Source organism: Nansenia antarctica, assembly GCF_963989245.1.
Source record: "Nansenia antarctica genome assembly, contig: SCAFFOLD_353, whole genome shotgun sequence".
NCBI lineage: Eukaryota > Metazoa > Chordata > Actinopteri > Argentiniformes > Microstomatidae > Nansenia > Nansenia antarctica.
Window position 1 is genome coordinate 32,059 of NW_027662746.1, and position 19,984 is coordinate 52,042.

At 47.5% G+C, this 19,984-nt stretch overlaps 2 protein-coding genes across 3 annotated transcripts; one reads left to right on the forward strand and one right to left on the reverse strand.

Annotated features, from left to right (window-relative positions):
- Positions 1 to 786: 786 nt before the first annotated feature.
- Positions 787 to 6,026, forward strand: shisa2b (shisa family member 2b; the record flags this gene model as incomplete). The annotated part of the gene is made up of 2 exons (XM_080551144.1): positions 787 to 1,090; positions 5,458 to 6,026. The coding sequence occupies 2 exons, from the start codon at positions 787 to 789 to the stop codon at positions 6,024 to 6,026; spliced, it is 873 nt and encodes a 290-aa protein (XP_080407270.1).
- Positions 6,027 to 11,370: 5,344 nt separating this feature from the next.
- On the reverse strand, positions 11,371 to 19,429 carry LOC308175482 (phospholipid-transporting ATPase IB-like). Of its 2 annotated transcripts, XR_013937958.1 has the most exons (5): positions 19,345 to 19,429; positions 17,764 to 17,868; positions 14,474 to 14,565; positions 11,721 to 12,415; positions 11,371 to 11,688 (listed from the first exon to the last, which is right to left on the reverse strand). XR_013937958.1 is itself a non-coding variant. In XM_080551145.1 (4 exons), the coding sequence occupies exons 1-4, from the start codon at positions 19,419 to 19,421 to the stop codon at positions 12,315 to 12,317; spliced, it is 375 nt and encodes a 124-aa protein (XP_080407271.1). In that variant the 5' UTR covers positions 19,422 to 19,429; the 3' UTR covers positions 11,371 to 12,314. The 2 variants fall into 2 exon arrangements, 1 of the variants encoding a protein (XP_080407271.1); XM_080551145.1 differs by having other exon boundaries at positions 11,371 to 12,415.
- Between the last annotated feature and the right edge of the window lie 555 nt (positions 19,430 to 19,984).

The window sequence follows — 19,984 nt, forward strand, 5'->3', positions numbered from 1 at the left end:
TCGGAGAGATAGGACATAGGCTACAACGAAGGTGTAAACACGGATATCTCTTGTCTTGCACATCTGTGGCTGCGATCAGATTTTAGAACCATTATCCTCCAAGTAGGTATATGCCAGACCTACTGTAGCCTAGAAAAGTTTTGGAGAACGTCGCAAAACATAACATGCATTAGAAAAAACAAGTTGCCAGGCTGGTCGACAGAGGGGATTCCGTGAGAACAACTTGGAGACGCGTATGGATTACATGCAAAGCTAGTGTTGGCTCCATCTCTAGGGGAAAGTCATTCGAGAAGTGTATTTTCAGGAGACATGAACAGCCTCTGAACAGTTCCGTTCAGCCTGGATTGATGTTGGATTTACCCGGGACTAAGGAGAGCTCGCAGATGGAGTATGGAGCATGATAGACGCGCTATGAAACAGTAGGCTATTTATTAAGATTGAATTCGAATTTGGAGTATTAAGTGCCGGTTCATGGCCACTTCAACATGGTTTATTTCCCCAGCCAGCGTATCTAAAGTGTATCGGGATCCTGTGGTTACAGTGGATAGGCTTACTTGTCAGGAGCGCTTTTTGGTGACACAATTGTGGATATATTGAATCAGCCAAGGAATTTCACTGTCCAATGAAATTGTCAAAGTTGTCTGTTTTGCTTCCACTTTGTCGACTCGGTGCCTTTCATTTCATTCATCCACCGTATCACTCCCGTTAACCAGGTTAGACCCTGGAAGTGAATAAAGCCTCACTGTTTAATCTAGCCCAGTGCGCATCCAGTGTCCCAGTGTTGGGATGTGGGGTGGAGGTGTCCCGATGTCTGTCACCGTAGCTGTGACTCTCCTCCTGGCGATTATCGATGTGAAGGCCAGCGGGGAGTACTGTCACGGCTGGCACGACACGCAGGACACCTGGAGAGAGGGCTTCCAGTGTCCGGAGAAGTTCGACGGGGCGGACGCCATCATCTGCTGCGGGAAATGTGAGCTGCGCTACTGCTGCGCCAGCACGGAGGCGCGTCTGGACCAGGGGACGTGTGACAACGACAAGCGAGCCCAGGAACCGGGCCATGACAGCAAAGAGAACAAGGACACGGGCGCAGGTAACACAAAACCCAACTTTGTCTAACTCAGAGGTTCTCAACCCTCTCCTCTGGGACCCCCAGCCGCTCCGACTGGGGGTCCCAGAGGAGAGGGTTGAGAACCACTGGTCTAACTTCAGAACAGTGAACTGAGTGTTAATAACTCCAACACTCGAGGCAAAGCTCTCTTTCTTTGTCTCCAAATAATGTGATTTGAAATGAGATTTCATACTGGCCTGTTTAAATTGTTTAATGTAATAAATGTGCCATTTCCAAGTAACAAGAATTGAGGGGTGTGTACTGTGTAGGCACACACTATTGGCGAGCTGTCCTCGAACTATAGGCCCTGGCTGTAGCCTCCACAAAATGTCAGCAAATTAAATGACACAATGACTTTCATCCCTCTTTCTTGCCGCTGTTATTGCTTTACCAACCAACCAGTATCTCTATCATATAGGAGCTTATAAATCGCTTAGAGAGATCCAGGCTCAGTTGGCAGGGACAGCTGCAGAGGAGACAGGACACCCTGCCCAAAGCCTAAGGCTAACTGCCCCCTCACTCACTCACTCACAAATGGCAAATTGTGCCTTGGTGCAGTTATAAATGTTATAAATAGCTGCGTTTGTTCTGAGTGTAACACACGCGCGCCGCGGGGACCGTGGAGCCGGAGCTCACATCGCTGCTGTCCCCACGAGGATCAGGTTTGGACTTGACCGGGTCCTGGCCAGTGTCTCGCAACGGTGCTGACAGCCCTGTGCATAAAACAAGTCTCGTATCATTTCCGAGCCTGGCGTGTTGATTCCCATCCCTATAGTGGCTTCTCTTTGGAACCATAGGCAAAAGGCCTATGCTTTAGGTTTTAGGTAAAAAAAAAAATATAAATCTTGACACAGCCTAGTGCAGATAGGGATACAAGAACAAAAAGCCATGAAGCCCCCAGACAATGTCACATTGTAACCTCATTTAAGACTTATTAACGACTTTACTTTACGAAGAATAGGATATGATTGGAATAACAGATGGCATTAACTGTTCATTCGTCTTGATTGAAAGCAGATTCGTTGCTTTCGAACAACTTCAAGGTCCGAGTTTATTTCATTCCTTCTTAATCTTTTGGGCATATTTTTTTACACGACTTTTCCTACAATAGTTGCAGGCCTCCCCATGCTGCATCTTACATTTTAGATTATGTGGAAAATCGTTACGACACATTATAGGTCAAAATGCACAATCACATTTTTTTTACAAGCACTAATGTGACTATTTCCTGCAATAACGGGAATCTTTCCAAGAAAGTGAGTTATATACCTAATAAGAGCACGTGCCTTTCTTGTACAGTATGTTCTCCCCCTTACCATGACCTGTCATTTGTTACAACAACCATTCCTTATCACTCCAGGAAGAGCTATATACACTTTCATACAGTGGAGCCCAGCCAAAATAACTTAAACACCCCCAGAACAAAAAAGGAAATATTTTGTCGGGCGAGGCACAGTTTGTAGGCTACATAATCCATTTTTCATGCACATATGGCAGCCTATTAATCATCAAGCAAAAGATACACACAGTCACGTCAACGAATAACAGTGAGGGAATTACTAACGCGCTACAGACACATGTGTAGGCTATAGGATTCAAGAAAGCCAAAATACCACTGGGACTTCACTGGGAGGGGAGGAAGCAGCCTCACATAGTATGCCCAAACAAGAGCAGCGAGGTGGGGTCTGATATGACTGAAGCCCGGCCGCCCCAGCCAGCTCCAGCAACAGGTGTGGACTAATGGCCCACTGGGAACAATAGCCCTCCAAGAGACACGGAAGCAGACATGATACTGTAATGGTTCCACCCCTGGCATAAACCATTCTGCTAGTATGCTTGTCAGACCAATGCACAACACACAGTTGTTGCCTAACTATAGTTGTTGGTATTTGTATGCTATTATTCAGTGGAGTCGCCTAAAGGGGGAATTGATAGTAGCCTAATTCTGGGACATTTCATGTACTGGTAACCTATCTATGTCAATGTAATTGTCTTATTGAAAAAAGGCTTAAGAGTTAACTTTAGCTTCAAAGATTAAGCTATTTTGCAAAGCTGGTGGCTTTTGATGTGTTAAATAGTAGCTTCTTGTGTGTCTGAGAGTGTGTGTGTGTGTGTGTGTGTGTGTGTATGTGTGTGTGTGTGTGTGTGTGTGTGTGTATGTGTGTGTGTGTGTGTGTGTGTGTGTGTGTGTGTGTGTGTGTGTGCGCGCAGACTACAGAGAAAGGATGAAAAAGAAAAAGAGTGTGAGTTTCTCTCTGGGTTGCAGTTACACTCCATAACACCTTGGAATATTCAAACTGGAAAATGAGTAACCTCGCCAGGGGAACAATAAATCTGAAGAAATCAGTTCTAATGCAACAAGTTCCTTATTTTGTGTGTGTGTGTGTGTGTGTGTGTGTATGTGTGTGTGTGTGTGTGTGTGTGTACAGTATGTGTGAGAGGGGAAACTCCTAAATTCTGCCCTGTTCCTGCCACTCTCCCGTTCCTGCCAACATTCCCCATGAGCACACACTGTTGGGTCAAAAGTTACAGCGAGACCAAAATGTTCCCATAAGTTCAGTATTAAACACTTTCTGCAAATGCCGTTGATCATGCCACAGTGTGAAAGAATTACTGCTACAAATTACAAATGTCATTTTACATCACTCACTCACAACAGACAGACTTTGTAACACTCATTATTATTATAACACTCACTCAAATTACCCTAAGCTACTTCCTGGTCCTGATTTACTTTCATGGGAGAATGACATCACTACTCTTTTATGGTTTGTTGAGGAATAAATTACATGCTCATTATCATAGAATTATGTGGATCTAACACACAGCGTGGTGTATCTGGGGAGTCACGGGTGATATATGGTCAACACTGTCACAGTGAACAGTAGATTGTAGAAGACATTGGAACCCCAGTTAAGTCAGGTTAAAGGGTTCACTGTTTTATACCATCTGGGGCAGAGGACAGATGAAGCCTGTGTCCTGGAACAAATCACATGTTTCAGTAGAATTTCTCCATTGATGATCCATTTGAATCCAGAACTAGGCTTAATCTGGAAAGCCCCACGTCAGATGGTTCCTCACCTTGGAAGTATATCTCTATGGGCCATTGAGCCAGGAGAACTGTAATCCATGGTTCAGAGTCGGGTAAACAGCCATTGCTAACTTTATCCACCACTGATTGGAGATCACGTTTTCTCCTGGCCCATAGATTACTTTCAAGGTAAGGAACCATCGGACTATGCGTTCTAAAATAGCGAACTATCCCTTTAATATGGGTACAATGAAGAGTGGTACAGTACTTACTTCTTAACTACAGTATGTGTGTTAGGAATAGGAACAGGAATAATACGAGGCCTGTAATATGGAAAGTTTAACGACAGCAAATCAGGCGTCGTTAATGTCATTTTCAATATGCATGTCATAATGCTTCTCTGCAACTATTTTAAGGCTCTAGTTTAATGTAGCCTCACTGAGCAAATATGTTAAGAACCAATATACACGCGCGCATGCTCTCACACACACACACGCACACACACACGCGCACACACACACACACACACACACACACACACACACACGCGCACACACACACTCACACTCTCTCACACACACACACACACACACACACACACAGAGACACACACACTCACACTCTCACACAGACAGACAGACAGACACACACACACACACACACACACACACACAGACACAGACACAGACACAGACACAGACACAGACACACACACACACACACACACACACACACACAGACACAGACACACACACACACACACACACACACACACACACACACACACACACACACACACAGACACACACACACAGACACACTCACACTCTCACACACACACACACACACACGAGGGCAGGGTCGTTGGAGGGGGGGGTGGCAGGGTCACAGCTGGGGGTGCAGGATTAAAACAGATCAAAACAAAGTTAATAACTGCTAATGAGGGAGTGGGGCCCCCCTGGGGACTCGTCGCTGGCCCAACTCTCCCTCTCCCTTTCTTCTTTGCTCTCTTTCTATTCTGTCTCTCCGTCGCACTCATTCTCCCCTCCAATCATGTGAGAGTTGGTGAGGTCTAGACTCTAGACACAAAGGTGTAGCGCTCGTTTGAACTTTTAGTTTGCAGCCTTTCAACTCTCCTCATTGATGTATGATAGGTGTGGTTCGGCAAAAGATCGCTTCGTCTTTCATGTTTTACGTTTGGTTATGAAGGAAAGAAACACTTTTTGTCGTCAGTTTTTTTATGTATATAAAATGGTTTTTTATCAGACCGTGAGATTGAGTCCCCCCCCCCCCTCTCTCTCTCTCTCTCTCTCTGCAGTGCCCATCTATGTGCCCTTCCTGATCGTGGGCTCTGTGTTCGTTGCCTTTGTCCTGGTCGGTTCCCTGGTTGCTGTGTGCTGCTGCAACTGTCTTCGCCCTAAACAGGAAATGTCGTCAGGGGGCGGTGGAGGAGGAGGAGGAGGAGGAGGCGGGGGTCGTCTCCTGGAGACCATCCCCATGATGACCAGCACCTCCCGGGGCTCCTCCTCCCGTCAGTCCAGCACAGCCACCTCCTCCAGCTCCTCCGCCCCCCCCGCCCAGCCGCGGCCCATGCCCCAGCCCATGATGCGGGCCCAGGCCTCCTGCTGCCTCCCCCCCGACGCCAGCGTCTTCGTCAACATGCCCACCAACTTCTCCGTGCTCAACTGCCAGCAGGCCACCCAGATCATGCCCCACCAGGGCCAGTTCATCCACCCCCAGTACATTGGCTACGCCCACACCATGGCTCCCGGCCCTGCCTACCTGGACCCCACCCAGGGGGGCTACAGACAGATGCAGTCCCCCTACCCCCCCACCAGCGTGGCCAGCGTCACGGGGGAGCAGAAGTATCCGCCGGTGACAGTTTGAGGACGTGACAGACCCCCGGGAGGACTGTGTGATACATCTGGTGGGGACCTTGGGAGCTTTGCCCACGCAGAGAGAGAGAGAGAGAGAGAGAGAGAGAGAGAGAGAGAGAGAGAGAGAGAGAGAGAGAGAGAGAGAGAGAGAGAGAGAGAGAGAGAGAGAGAGAGAGAGAGAGAGAGAGAGAGAGAGAGAGAGAGAGAGAGAATGAGACGGTGAGTCAGACTCACATGAAGGACTCATAAAACCCTCCCTGGGACCGGGGCCGGACACGCCATTGTGGGCCCCGTCACTCGTGTGTGACTGAACGATGTGTGACATGTGAGAGTCTGGCCAGCGGACCCTCGGGGGCGGAGCCTAACGACCCTCAGGGCGGAGCCTAATGCTTCTGCTCACACCCGTGAGATGGCGTCTGGGACAGACGGACCTCTGCCCTACTGCCCTCATTCAAGGACATTCAAACAAAGAGAGGTGTGTGTGTGTGTTTTATAAATGTCATTTTGTATGCGGCCGGTTTATGTACTGTAATGGAATGAATGTTCATGGATGCAAATGTGTGTGTTTATGTATGTTTGTATGTGGATATATGTGTACAGTATGTCAATGTTTTGTATGTGCACGTGAACGGTTTCTACAGTATGAGTGTGTTTTAGTATATATGTGGTGAGTGTGTGTGTGTGTGTGTTAACAGATGTAGTATGTGTGCGTGTGTGTGTGAGTCCGTAAGGATGTGTGTATATGAGTATATGTAGTATGTAATGGGAAATGCAGGTTGTGTGATGTGAAAAGCAGTCCCTCTCTCCCTGTAGGCCGTTTAAACTCTAATGAAGTGAATACAGGACACAGACTGTGACGCTCCACCCCTACCCTACACACACTCCCCCCCTACCCACTGCCCTGGGCGGAAACACACACTCACAGGCACACACACAATGTACACAACACACACAACACGCACACGCACACGCACACACACACACACACACACACACACACAGAACACACACACACACACAGTAGGTGTGTGTGTGAGTGTATGTGAGAGAACAGATCTGCTGGGCTTTCTCTCTGTGTTTCTGCAATCGGCAGCCTTCAGAAGATTGCCAAGTTAATTATACAGTAAAAACTGTCTGACAACTGTTCCCCCTCACTCAGTCACCCTCCTGTGAAAGAGGTGTGTGCATGTGTGTGTGTGTGTGTGTGTGTGTGTGTGTGTGTTTAACCCTCCCTCTGTGCCATGTATTAGTGGAAGGTACTGGAGTTGTGCTAAAAGAGTTCCAGGACATTTCCTGCATTGTGAGTCATTTCTTTTCACTTCAGCGGGGCGGAAAAAGGACAGAGCCACAAAGTCCAGACTGAACCTCCCGCGGTTCTGTGCACTCTTCTAGAAGCGGTCCTGTAATGGCACTGGTAGCACTCCTCTTTCCAATAATGGATCCCGAAGGGCCAGAACATTTTATTCAGTCTGCAAGCTGAAGTCCCAAACCACAGCAATGTTTTTGTGTGTGTGCCACATAATTTAAGCACAATATGATCTTCATTGTGTGCGTATGTGTGTATGTGTATGTGTGTGTGTTAAACAATCATGTGTACGTGCAGTAAGGTGAAATGTGTCCCTGCTCTCTGTGAAATACGGTGCTTTCATGCAGGAGTGCCATTTTTCATATCAATCATAATAAAGAAATATCCGTGTGGAAAACTGTCATGTTTTCTGTCATTGTTTCGTTGTGCCTGGACCATGTAAGCATCTACAACATGCACGTTCCGTGTGTAAGTGACGAAGAGAGCCGACCGAGTCTGTTGCCATGGTGTCCGTCTGATGGCTGATCCGGTCCTCTGAGGAGCTGGGAGATTTACACGTGCTTAGAGACAAGCCCGCGAGCCAGAGCAACAGAAACAACACACTGAGTGTAAAAACTGACAGCCAGCAGGGGCCAGACCACAAAACGGTCTCAGAGAGTGAGCAGCCAACCCACACTCACACTCACACACACACACACACACACACACACACACACACACACACATACACACACAAACAACTACCACCCACCGTAGACAACACAAATACCTGTCACATCATCCCACACCTAGCGTGACGACCATAACAAACCACAGCTATTACAGAGCATACAGACAGACTTATTTCCTCTGAGCCCTTTGTGTTTTGGCCACGTTTCTATGGAAACTCTGGGAACGGGGAAAGCGGAGAGGGCCATCAGGGAGGCGATCATAGAGATGGAAGGAGGTGAAACGGCTCTCTGGTTCCTGCTGGGGCAAGTCGAATGGATTCTCCATACTGGGCCTGGGCTGGGCCGCGTTCAGGAAGGTGGGCGTGTGGGATCCTTGGCTGCGTTCACATATGACATAGATCATAGATCATCTCTTTGAAGAGATGTTGATGCGTAGGGGACCTGCGGTTTTGTATGGTAGACCTGGGGGAGGCTGGCGGAAGTAAAGAATTGGCTTATTGTAATGCATGGAATGGAATGAGGAACAGTATCAGTGTCCAGTCCTCCGATTTCTACCTCTGCCAGTCTCCCCGGGTAGTATACACACCTGACACACACACACAGGTATACATTCACTACATTCACTTTAACAGTTTCTCTCTCTCTCTCTCTGTGTGAAATCAGCCTTGGTTCTCTTGACACAAGTGTCCTTATTTCTCATCCTCCCCCATCATCCTTTTCTGACTTTCTCCCGTGTGGCCCCCTACTACGCTACGCTACAGCCTAACCAGTGGAGGCTCCTCCATAGAGGTGGAGGAGGCCTGGCCTCCCCAATAATTTGAGAGAAGAGAGAGAGATTTAAAAAAGCAATAATTATATTTTTTATCAGACACACAACATACAATTCAGAACAATACTTCATCCATTTCTAATATTTATCCTGCAGAACAGCACTCATACACGCGTGTGGCGGAAAAAGGTACTACACGGAGGCCAGGCCTCCTGTCGGAAAGTGGTTTCTCATAGAAGTCAATGTAATGCAATTTTTTTCATGGCAATATGTGATTGGCCAAATCACTGAAAATGGGTGGGCACAGGAGACCTGGCCTCCGTGTAGTACCTTTTTCCGCCACACGCGTATGAGTGCTGTTCTGCAGGATAAATATTAGATATGGATGAAGTATTGTTCTGAATTGTATGTTGTGTGTCTGATTGACATAGTGTTTGAGTGCTTTTGACATGTCATTGATTGCATGTAGTATGTTGTGGTGAATGTTGTGAGCCTGAGCAGAAGGGACAATAGGGACAATGCTGGCCAATCCCTCCCACCCGATGTACTGCGAGCTGGCGGGGATGAGGAGCAAGTTCAGCCACAGATTTGTTCTCCCCCGTCAAAGTACAAAAAGATTTGGACAGTCCTTTGTTCCAGCTGCACTCCGACTCTACAACCAGGCCCTGCAGGGTGGGGGAGACCTGGAGCTGGAACTTTTTACTTATTGAGCCTCCACTGTTTTATGTATTTTATTGAATGTTTTCTGTTTTCTGTATTGAATGTTTTCTGCCCTAACTGAGCTGTTTGACAACAAAATTTCCCCATTGGGGACAATAAAGGTTTTCAATCAATCAATAGCTGCTGCAGGCGGACCAGAGATTCATGCCAATTGTTTTGTTTATTTGATGACCCATTGTGCAGGCAATAAAAGCTGCTTCATCCTGCTTCATCCACCATCCTGAGAGTGTCCCAATCCCTTCAGTACCGCCAAACACAAATTAATAATTTTTAACAAAGACAGATAAGAAGAACAGGGAACATTCCATCGCGAGTGAAGCGAGCAAGCGGAAAAAAAATTGGCCTGCTCAATTCTGGAAGTCACCAGCCTCCACTGAGCCTAACATACACCTCTGCTCAGTAAACCTCAATCCCACACTGGTAAATCGCTCTCCCAGTGGGCACTTCATGTGTTCTAATTAGTTTCAGTTAGTTAAGTGTCTGAGGCATGGCTCCAATTGAGGAAAAAAAACAACCTGACCCTTACATTCCTGTTACTGAAACGTCCTTCTTATAGAGTTCAGACATGCTACCTGTCATACTCCAATGAAAATAGCTGTTAAAAAAGATGTTCCACTTATCTGTGTTATAAATGTAATTTCTGTACGATTCCAATAATTTGTTATATGTGGAAATGTTATTTTCACTTTCATTTACAAGTGTATCGATTGTAAGTCGCTTTGGAATAAGGCGTCTGCTAAATGCCCAAAATGTAAAATGTAAAGGTAAGACCATGCAATATATATTTTCATGTGTGTTGAATGATTGTGAATAGTGATAATCGTGAATCGAATACGGAAGTTTCCTGTACGTGTGTGCAAAGAATGCTGCTATGAAATATGAAACATATCAATGTCACCAATAGTATTGTGCAACCTGCCAATTGAATGGTTATTTTAAGCTACCTCTATCGGGTTCGTATTTGTGACACGTTCTAGTCTTTTGGGCCTCATATTGGCAACCAATCAAAATGTTCAGACTTTTCTTTTGAAACACGGAACTACGTTTCAACTCCCTAGTCAAGCCAATGGATTCGATGAGTAATCCCCACTACTACCTAGTACCTAGTTAACTATAACACTACTTTACATTGTTAGCAGGCTCACAAAACAAGCTGTATTAGTTGACTAGCAATGTGTCACAGATTTGCAACAACGCAGAAATGTATTCACATTTTTCGAAAGAAAAGTCCAATCATTACATCAGATCCCGATATGCGGACCAAAGCATTAGAACGTGACACATTTGTGTAAATCTGGTCTAATACTAGCCAGTGCAGTGCCTCCCCAACCATTGACCTCACGTCACTGATTCACACAGAACCTCACCAGACACCGCAGCATTGCAACTGCACAGTTGTAAATCCCTAGCAGTTTAGTAACACTGGCTCTGATACTCTTACGATTAGAGTTGTTTCATGACCAAACCTTTTGTGAACTGATTCCGTATATATATATCAAATAAGGACAACAAAACACAGCCGTTAAAAGAGAAAAAGACAAGAGACACAAGTCCATTTTATTTAACAAAAAAACAAAATAAAAGAAGTCAAGTCATGAAAACCCACAAACTGAGAGAAAGCGCTAAAAGCCAGGCTATTGCTAACTCGGCCTTCCCGGGGCGTCAGGCAGGAATTTGCGAGGAATCACAGGAGCGTCGGAATAAAACGGGAAACGGAAAAGTCGATCGAGGCGAGAGGAGACGTGCTGTAGGTGAGGAGGAGGAGAGGAGACGCTGGAGGCCGCTGAGCCGCAGAGAGAGAGAGGGAGAGGGGCGAATGAGAGGGATATAGAGAAGGAGAGAATGAGAGAGAAAGGGGGGGGGTGGCAGGGGGATGGTTCCTGGCGGGGTGGGAGAGTTTGGGTGTGGGTTCCGCCTCAGTGGCATCTCTGTGGTCTTTGGCAGTGAGGCTGGGGGAGGGGGTAGGGAGGCAGGGGAGGGGGCGGGGTGGGTAGGGGTGTAGGAGCTGATAGAGGAGGGCTGGAACACCCCCCCCTACCCCCCCTCTCTCTTTCTCTCTCTCTCCTGAAGTCTGGGAGAAGAATTCCTCCTAGGCCAGTGTGTTTGGTGTTTATTTTAAAGTGCTCACGCCCCTCCCGTCAGCAGGGTGATGACGGATGAGCTAAACCCCGGCTCAGGAGGAAGAGATGGGGGCGCCATGGAGATACTCCCCACACACACACACACACACACACACACACACACACACACACACACACACACACACACACACACACACAGGAGCACACAGGAGCACGAGTAGGAGCGGACACGCATGCACAGGCAGACACGGACGCACGGGAACACACACAAACACACAGAGCAGCGTTAACTGAAGCCAGTCTGTGTGATAAACACGTAATAATAATAGTCTCTTTGTTTGATTTCTCATGTCTGAGTACGGATATGACAGCTCATGCCTGTGTGTCTGGTGTCTATGCGTGTGATGTGTGTGTGATATAGATATATATAGATATATGTGTGTAACATTTGTATGTGTGTGTGTGTGTGTGTGTGAGTGTATATATATTTCTGTGTAGACACGGTTAAACAGTATAGATGGCCCTGGCCCCCTCCAAAGTCAGCGTATCCATGCCCTAGCGACGGCCTCCGCTCCTAGCAACGAGACCTCCAGGGGTCAGAGTGTTCCAGTAAGGCCACAAAGTCTGTCCTCTCTCTCTCCACTCTCGCCATCGACCTCTGCCGTCCCTGGCAACCGTTGTCGTCACCCCCCCCCACACCCCAAGCTATGCCGGACGGGTCGGGGCTGGGGGGGCCGGGAGGTGGGCGGGGCTAGACGCTGGGCCGCTGTGGGCGAGTGGTGGTGTCGTAGGAGCGGACCACCTGGGACTGAGACACCACGCCGTGCTCCTCCTGGGAGAAGGCATAGCCATCTGAAGAGAGAGAGAGAGAGAGAGAGAGAGAGAGGGAGGGAGGGAGACAGGCAGAGGTAGAGGGAAGGGGAGAATGAGAGGGTGGAAGGGAGAAGGGGAGAGAAGTAAAGAAAGAATGAGAGAAGAGAGAGAAAGAAAGAAAAAGAAAGAGAGAGAGAGTTAGACACAGCTGTAGTGCTCCAACATCTAGCCTGAGAGAAGGTTCATGTTCCTCAGTGTGACTGCGTGTCAGCAGAGGCGCCCCGTCCATAGAGGCAACCAAGGCAATTGCTTGGGGCCACCAAACAAAAAGGGCCTTTTTGTCAAACTAAAACTGTCCTTGGATGAATGTATTTTCACTGGAAATCATGGCATTCAGCGTTCAGTCGCTCTGAGTCTGCTCGCGCTGCGCATACATTCATCCAAGGACAGTTTTAGTTTGACAAGCTAAACAATATGAGGGTAGTTAAGAGTTTAACTACTTTTCATTGTGAAATAGCTAGTTTGGTAAAGTATTCCCTGCAATTACGGCGTTATTATATGATCTATAACACCACGGACATTCATCAGAGCAACGCATGCGGGTACTTTCCCCTCCCGTAATGTCCACGCCCCTTTTTGGGTGATAGAAGAGTAGAAGTTTGCCTGGCGGTCAATGGGAATTTCTGGTCTTCGCTACTTTAATCCGATAAAATAAGAAAACCGTAGTGCTTTTTAGATATTAGGAGCCCAAATCCGATGGCCAGTTAGGCAAACTATTATATAGTGTCATTGCCGATCAATGATCGACGTCGTTATATAGAGAAAATTAATGAAATAGGGGTTGATTCATCATAGCAGTCATACGTCATCTCCCTGTCATCAGGGATTTGTAGTTCTTCAGTTGATACTGCATAGCGCCTAAATAGGTTAAAAGGGGTACCAGAGTGCAGACCAATCCCCCCCAAGCTCCCCATGTCATTAAGTGATTACTTAAATGCTGCGTTTACATTCCCCTCATGATATCAGAGCCCAGAAAGAGCTTAGCTATTACACAGCAAATCAAATGAAGAACTACAGACAGACAGACAGACAAGCAGGCAGGCAGACAGACAGACCCAGTGGAGTCATGTAAAATGTAAATAAGAACACCAGCGGTTTCAGAATACTTGTTTATTGATTTTTTGATTCATTTGTTTATTTATTTGTTGTTCTTGCTCTGTTTGATATTACATATTAATGTTTCTGTTTCAGAATGTGAAAACACCAGCAGTTTCAGAATGTAAGTGTGTTAAGAGTTCTAATAAGCACCATTGTGAGTTGATATTTCATTATTTATATTGCTCCAATTTGATGTTACTACACATGGCTCCTTTGTTGATCAAATACTCGGACGTGTGTGTGACTGTTAATTAATACATTATGACATTTATAATGAATTCCTTTGTTTCAGACTGTTTTTTTACTTACACACACGAGCGCGCGCATATGCGCGAACTTCGTAAAACCGTATTATATTTTAGTGTCAGGGAAATAAATAAATTTAAAAGTTTCCACATCGTCACCCGCCTAAGACCCTTACCAGGGGCCTCCATAATGTTGTTTGCTTAGGGCCCCCAAAAGTCTAGGGGCTCCACTGCGTGTCAGTGAAGGGAGGGGCGTGTACATCATGTTAGAGGACTGTCCGTGTGTGTGTGTGTATGTATGTATGTATGTGTGTGTGTGTGTATATGTATGTGTGTGTGTGTGTGTGTGTGTGTGTGTGTGTGTGTGTGTGTGTGTGTGTGTGTGTGTGTGTGAGAGACTGGATCAGCTCCTGAGGGTTCTGTACTGTGTGTGTGTGTGTGTGTGTATATGTGTGTGTGTGTGTGTATATGTGTGTGTGTGTGTGTATATGTGTGTGTGTGTGTGTATATGTATGTGTGTGTGTGTGTGTGTGTGTGTGTGTGTGTGTGTGTGTGAGACTGGATCAGCTCCTGAGGGTTCTGTACTGTGTGTGTGTGAGACTGGATCAGGTCCTGAGGGTTCTGTACTGTGTGTGTGTGTGTGTGTGTGTGTGTGTGTGTGTGTCTGGACCGGGTCCCAGCAGACGACACTCACGTGACACGGTCTGCTGCACAGAGTTGGAGCGGCCCACGCTGGAGGGGGCTTTCCTAAAGACCCTCGTCAGCAGGTGGGCACGTTCGTTCAGACTGGAGGAGGAGGAGAGTTGAAAGACAGGTTACTCCATCAATCACAGAAAAAACACCCACACACACCCCCCCACCCCCACACACACACACACACACCCCACCCGCACTGAGTGATATGTCACAGCACCAACAACCACAGGGTGGGGGGGGGAGTCTCCATTCATAATGACAACACAAGCGACCAATCACAGCACAGGAGAAGGAGGGACTGATTACTCCTGTGAGTTTCTGTCCAAAATATTCAACCAGAAATATTCCTCCTCTACTTTCCTTTATGACCAGGACGACAGGAGGAATGACGGGGACGGGCTCCAGCCATGGCGCTGAGACCCCCCATCATGTTGTTGGAGGTCCATGGTCAGGAAGGAAAGGGGGGGGGAGGAGATAATACCTCCTATCACCCAGTCTGAAACCAAACCCCCCTCGTCGATCTGACGGAAGAGGATGAGGGTTTAACTCATTTAGTGCCGATGGGTGAACAGTGAACACAGTCACCGAAAAATGTCAATGTCGTAGAGTGCCTTTGAGTGACTTTATTCGCCAGAAATGAATAGGTGACGATGCTTCATTCTGTAGCCAATCAAAGTATTGTTGCTAGGGGGAAAAATACCACATAAAACACTAGGCACTCTAGGTGGTGAGTGTTCCGGAATTTTTCTGGACAGTTGGTCGAGGGTGAAGCAGAGCTAGGGGCGTTTGTACGGCTCGAGGACGAGGGGTTGGTTTTAAACTGGGGGGGGGGGGGGGTGTTGAGTCTTCACTGGCTGGAGTGGACCAGATTGACATACTAGAGCATCTCATGATCTTGACTGCAGAGTGAACAGACGGCCATGTTCAGTCCTCCCCCCCACCACCACCACCACCACCACCTCCCTCCCTCCTCCCTCCCTCCCTCCCTCCCTCCCCCTCTCTCCAGGAAGACTAGACCCTCTGTTCCCAGACCACACGCCGTCACGGCTCCTCTCTCTCGTGACCAAAAATAACTAGGCCCATTCCAGCCCTCGTTAATACACACACACACACACAGACACACACCCACACAGAGACACACACCTTCATCCCCTCCCCCCAATCCTCCTCCCCTTCCCCCTCCTCCTCTTCTCTGATGGCTACACTTGGCTCCCTGGTCCCCCCCCCTCCCCCTCCCCCTCCCCCCAAATAAAAACCTTCCAGTCGACAACAGAATCCAAAAACATTCTAACGACAACAGGAAGCTTCCCAGGAATAATCTGGTGGTCCCTCAGAGGGATACGGAAGGTTCCGTCCTCGATCAGGCGGAGCAATGAGGCCTTAAATCACATGAGCAGGGTCTACCCCGGGCCTTCGTGCAGAGGGGGCACTGATCCGATCCACAGAGAGCGTGGCCCGTAGCCAGGCTTCGAAAGGTTTACGGTTCCCAGTAAGCAGTTGGGACCGAGTTGTTAAGTTACCACTGGGAGCCCCTCTAAACCCATTATGTTTGGCGTGCAAAACGTTTGAAGAAGACAGTTGTTGTTTTTGCAAGCCTATATCGGTGGCCAAAGAAAATGAGGCCTGCTAAACGGATGACGGGGAGAGTAGATAAACCCAGAGAGGAAGGGGGAGACAGATACCTAAGGAGAGGCCCATCTGTAGTCTTATGACCGTCCCCTATAGTGTGTGTCTGTCTCTCTCTCAACCTGTCTGTCTGTCTCTCTCTTGCTCTCTCTCTCTACCTGTCTGTCTGTCTCTCTCTCTCTCTGTGTGTCTCTCTCTCTCCCTGTCTGTCTGTCTGCCTGTCTCTCTCTCTCTGTCTCTCTGTCTCTCTGTCTCCCTGTCTGTGTCTCTCTCTATCTCTCTCTACCTCTCTCTACCTGTCTCTCTCTCTCTCCACCTGTCTGTCTTTCTCTCTCTCTCTCTGTGTCTCTGTCTCTCTCTCAGAGGGGGTGAAACTCTCCAAAACGGTCCAAGGACGCACCGCGCTCCCCAGAGATTCTTCCGTCCTATAACTTTTCCTTTAGCGCCAGATCCCAGAGCCCTATCAAATACAAACACAGATGTGTGCCTCTCTCCCCTCTGTTCCTCTCCGGAACTCCACCTCTTGAGTTTCCCCATGCTGTGGTTGGGGAGTGGGGGGTCAGCCCAGGACAAGCTCTTCACCCTGGGGCCAGGAGATACTATATGTGTGTGTGTGTGTGTGTGTGTGTATCCTTATCCATGAAAAACACCTCCCTGTCCCTCAGCAACTCTCCAGCTCCATCCAAGGGTGCGCCCTGCAACGCCTGTCTCAGTGTCTGACCACCACCATCCATACCTCATCCAACACCCAGACACAGGACACACACACTCTACATACACCCCCTCAGAAGCCGACACCTCCGCCCATTCGTCTCCATCACTACCAACTCTAATCATTTCTTGAGTCTGAAACCTAATCTAGCATTATCTCCATACAAACTGTAAACAAGGACACACACACGCGCACATATGCACACACAGGGTTACTCGCTCTACTGCACAGTCACAGGAGCTACGTAAAAACCCAATAAACACACCAGGTTCTTACAGCAGTTCAAAATGTTCCACCATCTGAGAGAGAGAGAAACAACAGGGAAAGAGAGATGGTGAGAGGGGATAGGATAGAGAGAGAGAGAGAGACAGAGAGACAGAGAGAGAGAAAGAGGTGGCATATGAGATGAGAATGAGGGCAAAAGGTGGGTGAGTGAGAGGGGGATGCGGTGAGGGTGAATGGGGGGGGTCACTCCAAGGCCTTGCAGAGAAGGGCACACAGGTCAGAAGTCAGAGGTCATAGATGACACAGACAGGTCAAACCCAGACAGGTCAAACCCAGGCAGGTGCTACCTGTGTGTGCAGTGTGTCTGTGCCCTGAGCTCTTGGGTCAAGGGACCTCACCTTTGGCTTCGGCCCTGCAAACGGTTCAACCGGGGTTTAACCGGGGGGTTAAGAATGCCATAGTTACATCACTGTTCTTCTCCCTTACACAAAACACTCATAGAAAAAGGCACATACATCAAAACAACAAACAAACAAACAACTTAATTATGACCTGGGATATGGGGCACGATAATGATATGAGTATGATGTGAACACGTCACACGTGACAACGTCAACCATTGGACATACATGTACATGGGACACGACTATGACGCGAATATGACGCGAGTCTAGAAGCCTTGGGTGCGGCCCTCCGCCCCCACCCCATGATGCATTGTGCCTCACCTGCGGCCGCTGGCGTCTCGGAGCACGGCGGCTCCCGGGTCCACGGCCCTCGCCTCTAACTCCTGCACCTCCTCCAGAAGAGTCTTCTTCACAGTGCGACGCCCCCTACACCACACACACACACACACACACACACACACACACACACACACACACACACGGTTATAGGCATATACACAAACACACAAGAGACCGAAAAGGATAGTGTTTTATGTGATGGTGGTGCAATGTTTCAGCAAGTCGATGCACACATGCTGTGTGTTTGGGTGGGTGGGTGGTTCATATACAGTAAGATTAATCATGATTAATCACAAGTTTAAAATACTAGTATTTACTTGTATTTTGGGGGGGAGATAAAACAAACAAACAAAAAGTTACTCTGAAACTCCCATAACCTTTCCCCATTCATTGTCATGGTAGACTTCACTACCATACTATGATGTATTATATGTGTGGTGGCCTGGGAAAACCCTTCACATGGTGGCATTTTGACATTTTCATTTTTTTATATTTCCATAAATTAGAAGTTCTCAGCTATTCATAACTGGTTGAATGACTGAGATAGCCCTTTATTTTAAAAAGTTATGAGCATTTTAATGTAGCATGTCAAAAAAAGTGAAAGGGGAGAAATCCTCCCCTTTCTCCTCCGGGTCGGGGGAGGAGCCTATGCAGATCGGCCGGTCTCGTTTGTCTGCTTGTGATGCGGTGGTAGTCTGCTCGCCTCGTCTGTATGCGAGGGACAGATCCATTTGTGTGTCTTCTAGTTAAGATTTTATTACTTTATGAATGGTCTTCATTGTCATTGCTACAGTACAGGTGATTATGCTTATTGTGAGCATCAGTAAACTGGCAATAACACAGGTGGAAGTATCGTCTCTCCTTTCGCTCATGTGTGCGTGCGTTGCTTAACTGAGAATGAGACACGTTCAACGTGATGTTGTTTCGCTAGCAAACTACCCGCCACAAAAACATCCAAATAAGTACTTTCTCTTTTGTTTTCTTAAAATGTTTATTCACCATAATGTAGTATGGAGTTCGAAGTACTAGAATAACACATAATATCAAAAGCGCGATTTCCATCTATATTTGCTCTTTGCCACAAACGAACGCCAGCGACATCCGACGGGTTTTCCCAGGCCACCACACATATCTTCGACCACTGGTTGATTTTGTGGCGCTGTTCCGACTTTCAGTACTTCAGCAAGTGGAGAAGTAGTCTCCAAAGACTAGAAGAAGTCTGACAAAATGTCTTGCTTTCAGACAGTTTTTTTTCTTCAATCCGATCACTGTTATTTTCATTCTCGATAGTGTACATTTATATTTAAGCTCCTACATAAACTAAGGTCACGGGTTAAAGTATACGGGGGATATAGGGGAACGGTAGAGCGCTCGCTTAGCATGCGAGAGGTAGCGGGGTCGACGCCACACGTCAGTAGAACTTGGTAATAGGATTAAAAGCATTAAAACGCTTAACACTTAACACGTTAAGATTAATCGCGAGCGTTAACGTTGACAGCCCTAATAAGAACGTGTGTCTGTGTGTACTCTACGTTACTTGTGCGCTATACATGTGTTACTCACGCGTTCCAGGCAAAGTCTTTGAGTAAACAGGCAGCTGGGACCAGGATCAGACCCAGCCAGAAGTGCCAGCACTGCATCACCCTGCCAGCCTGCAACACACACACACACACACACACACAGTTAACACAACACTCCTGCAACGCTATTTATTAGACAGAAACGCATCATTGAGTAATCAAAGGAGCCTCTCTCTCTGGTCCAGCTGCACAGCCAGCCTCGTTGACCTTTGACCTCCCCCTCAGCATGTCTCCAGGGGTTAATCATCCAACAAATCAGTGTCTCGGACTGATTCTACCCCCCCCTCTCTCTGTCTATCACTCCTTCTCTCTATTTATCTCTCTCTTATTTACAACTCTCTGTGCACCACCGGACCATCTCTTCTTCTCCTCCTCTCACACACATTCACATTGAAGTTGTGTGATCCTTCCTTCCTTCCTTCCTTCCTTCCTTCCTTCCTTCCACCCTGGTTCTAAGACTCTGAGACAGTTTGGTCCAGCAGAGCCGACATTCTCCAGGGAAATCTCCGGACTGAATCCCCAAACCATTAGGAAACATTCCCTGCTGTGACAGCTGGAAACACACCCAGACAGAGACACTCAGACAACACACACACACGCATTCAGTGTCTGCATCACACACA